At 26.7% G+C, this 4,092-nt stretch overlaps 1 protein-coding gene across 1 annotated transcript; it reads right to left on the reverse strand.

Moving 5' to 3' along the window:
• Window positions 1-977: 977 nt before the first annotated feature.
• LOC122849309 (SRSF protein kinase 2) lies at window positions 978-3,965 on the reverse strand. The gene is made up of 3 exons (XM_044147999.1): window positions 3,645-3,965; window positions 2,081-3,475; window positions 978-1,979 (listed from the first exon to the last, which is right to left on the reverse strand). The coding sequence occupies exons 1-3, from the start codon at window positions 3,845-3,847 to the stop codon at window positions 1,691-1,693; spliced, it is 1,887 nt and encodes a 628-aa protein (XP_044003934.1). The 5' UTR covers window positions 3,848-3,965; the 3' UTR covers window positions 978-1,690.
• Between the last annotated feature and the right edge of the window lie 127 nt (window positions 3,966-4,092).

A 4,092-nucleotide genomic window follows, 5' to 3' on the forward strand; every position in this document is an offset into this window, starting at 1 on the left:
TGATATTTCCAGTAATTCTTTTTTATTTTTCACTTTATCCAAACTGATCATTTAGCAAAGCATGCAGATTAAGATATGATTAATACTATTGTTATTTTTTTTAATATTCACTGAATTATCTGTTGAGTATGTTAAATTTCTATTTAGTTATAAAAATTATGTTGGCAATGCTCTTCGTAGATTCGCACTTCGTTCAAATTTTTTTTTTTTTAAATCTACTAACGAAGTGCTAACACAAACAAATTCTTTATCTGTAATTAACATAATTTTTTGTTTTTTTTCTTTTTAATATTATTTGAGTTCTTTAACAATTCATCGCTCTTACCCATGTTAATTTGCAATCAATAGTTTAAAAAAATATATAAACGAAAAAACATCCATTGGTTTGTATTTTTTATTTCTACAAATGAACATTAAACTACACTGCCTTTAATTTTTATATATTTTTTAAAATCTAAATTCTAAACCCAGCGACTATTATTAACTCTAACTATTAATTTTATTTATTTATTAATTTTTTTCATCATTGTTGTTAATTTTTGTTCAATTTACAATGGTCGTCCTTATTATTATTTTCAATAAATCGTAAAGTTTTTATAAATATAGTTGAATCAGTGGAGTCACAAAAATTAATCAAAGACCCTGAAAATTTATAAATAATCATTAATTGAGAAATTTTAAAATGACCTAAATGACATTCAACTTTAGGAACATGGTCTTCTATTTTGCGGCGCTAATATTTATTTCTTCTCATTCAACATTATTGACTCCACTGCTAGTATAATTATTTACAATTATCGTATTTAATATTAAGATACAAAAAAAAAAAAAAATTCTTAAAAAACTCGAAGACGATTACCTGTAAAATGAATTTTTATCTTTTTTTTCTGATTCAATCGATTACTATTGCGAATGAAAGTGATTTAAATGAAAAAAAAAAAACTTGAAATAAAAACTCAGACCATTTTTGAACACGCGCAGCATGACCCTTTTTCCAATTTTAAATCTCAATTAATCTGAGCATTAATTTTATCATCCGCCAATTAAACTACGAGATTTTTCTGTTTTCTTTTTATTTATTATTCATTATTGATTTTTTTATGCAATAATTTCATTATTTGTTTGTTTTTTTTTTTCGTACAAAAAAAGCGAGGATGAAATTTTTTAAATTTTTTTTTTACTTATGGATTTAATTTAAGTCATTATTTGAGATATAAAAGAAAGAAAATGACACTTAGAAATAAATTTATAAATACATTTACGATGTACAAATGAGGATGAAAAAAAAAATAATAAAAAAACAAAAAGTATTAAATAAAAACATCAATAAATTACATTTGATATTAATATTTGAATTATTTTTTTTCAAAGAATTTTTTTTTCATGATAAAATTTTTTTCATCTTTAAATGAATTTACCACGGAATGACAAGTCTTTTTTTCCTATGAATCATTATCGAGTATCAGATTCGAACAAGAATAAATAATTAATTACATTATTCATTCTTTTTTTTTTCTCCTGATTTCGTACAAAATGAGTTTTAAGAATATTAAAATGAATGCTTGGTTAGTCGAATTATTGTGTAGCAAAAATTTAGACATCACTAATGAGTGTATTTGAAGAAAAAAAAAAATTCAAGATTGTTGAAATAGAGCAAAAGGGAGGTGTGGCTTTGTAGTGATGAATATGTTTATTTGATTTGTAGCCAAGGATGTTTGAGACATTCAGCAGCTGTAGCGCGTGTATTTGGATCAAATTCAAGCATTGGTGTTAAAAATTCAGCAAATTCACGTGCTTCACTTGGTGACCAATCATATTTTTCAGTTAAAACTTCATAAAGTCCCCATGGCTTCAAGCCATTAATATGTTTCAATTCACCTTTTTTATTGAAAAAAGCTTTAGCATGTTTTCCAGATAATGCAATTCTGCGTGGTATTTCACCGAGTAATTCGATAATATGAGCCAAATGATCCTCATCTCTACAAAGATAAAAATAAATATAAAATAACTACATAAATTGTTGGAAGAAAAAATAGAAAAAAAATAAAATAAAATCAATAGATATAAATAAATATTCAACCTGGTATACTCAGCACCACTGTGTGGTTCAAAAAGATAATCACCAGTTGCCAATTCGAATGCCATACATGCTGTTGACCATATATCAGCTGAGGTATTGTAACCTGCACCAAGTAATACCTCCAAACTTCTGTACTGTCTTGTTTGTATATCTTCTGTAAATTTTTTGTGTGTCCAACAAGCATTACCGAGATCAGCAATTTTAACTTCTACATCACAATCAACAAGAGCTGGATCAAATGGTGCAACTGATACTTTTTTATTTTGTTTATTATCATCACCGAAATTCAATGTATTATGATCAATTGATATTTCCGAAACTTCTGGATCTGGTGGCAAAAAATCATCAACAACCGTCTTATTTTTATCATCATGATCATTATTATCAGTATATTTTGTATTATTATCCGATAATTGATTATCCATTTTAATATCATCAACAATTATAGTATCAATACCATTGATATCTGATGTTTCTTGACTCTCAGTATTATTATCAATACTTTCGTCATTTTGTTCTTGATCTGGGCTATTAACTTCACTAATACCATTTTCATTTAATGAAGTTGTTGTATTTGTTTGTGGCTTGGACTGTTCTTCAATTTCTTCAATTTGTTCCATTTGTTTTTTTAGTAATTCATTTTGTCTTTTAGCTTTTTTCTTTAATTTTTTTTTTCTATTTTTTGACATTTTAGAATTTGGTACTGGTTCTTGAAATTCTTTTGGTGCTGTTGATATTAATGATATTGGTAATTTTAAACCAAGTGAATGTAATTCAGTTGCAACGAATGCTAATTTTTTAATATATGTTTCATCAACACATATTAATACATTTTCTGGTTTAATATCAGTATGTATAATATGACACTTATTATGAAGATAATCGAGACCTTCAAGTACTTGACGAATAATACGTTTTACATTGTTACGTGGTATACCACGATAATTTGATTTAATAATAAGTTTTAATAAATTATGACCCAATACTTCAAAAACCATACATACATGAAGACCATTAATACCGCTTATTTTAAAATCATTCAATAATTGTACTGTTTTATTACGTTTTGGATCATACTGATCAGTATCACGTACATCTTTTAATAATTTTATTTCATCAAGTGCTGTTTCAGTAAAATGTGATGCTGATTTAACAACTTTTAATGCAACAAAACGTTTATCTTGAAGATCCCAGCATAACCAAACCGTTGAAAAATGTCCCCAACCAAGTTTACGAGTAACATGATAACGATTTAAAAATAAATCACCAATTTTAACTGGATGATAACCACCCTTGCAATAATCTTTGCTGTCTTCCTGTTCTTCTTCTTCACTCGTGTAAGCCTCATCGTCATCTTCGATAGTTTCGTTGCTTGAGCTGTGGCTTGGTTCCAATCTACACAAAAAAATTTAGTAAAATAAATTTAAAATTTTGACGATAGCATCAGTGATTAATTATCAAATAAAAAAAACTGACAGAGTGCATTACACTGGCTTGAAAATTATTCAAAATAATCATTATCAAAGCAATGTTTGTGACATTTTTTTTTCTTTTTTTCCAGTACCTGTTTGTTCCATTGTCAGTAGAATAATTTCTCTGACTATCATCAATATCATCGGCAGTTAGTTGTTTTGATGAAACTGTTTTAGAACAATGTGCACCACCATTGTCTCCATCGCCTTTGCCTTTACGTTTTGTTGGCTTATAACGCTTTTTTTTCGCTTGAATTGCTAGAACACGACGATTAACAGACGCCTTGGTGCTCATTTTTTATATACTGATTTTATCAAAATTTAATAACACTTTCACCAACAAGATTAATAAAAAATTATTTAATTTACTTTCTTACACTTGTTAACCCCTGTGTTAACCCCAAAAATTTTTCTTTTTCCTTTTAGTGATTTGTTTTATTTATATTTAGTTTTTATTTTGTTTTATTTACAACCTGACCTGACATTTAATGATTATGATTTTTTTTTTAATCTATAAACTATTTGACCCTGTTAATCAGA

Source organism: Aphidius gifuensis, linkage group LG2, assembly GCF_014905175.1.
Source record: "Aphidius gifuensis isolate YNYX2018 linkage group LG2, ASM1490517v1, whole genome shotgun sequence".
NCBI lineage: Eukaryota > Metazoa > Arthropoda > Insecta > Hymenoptera > Braconidae > Aphidius > Aphidius gifuensis.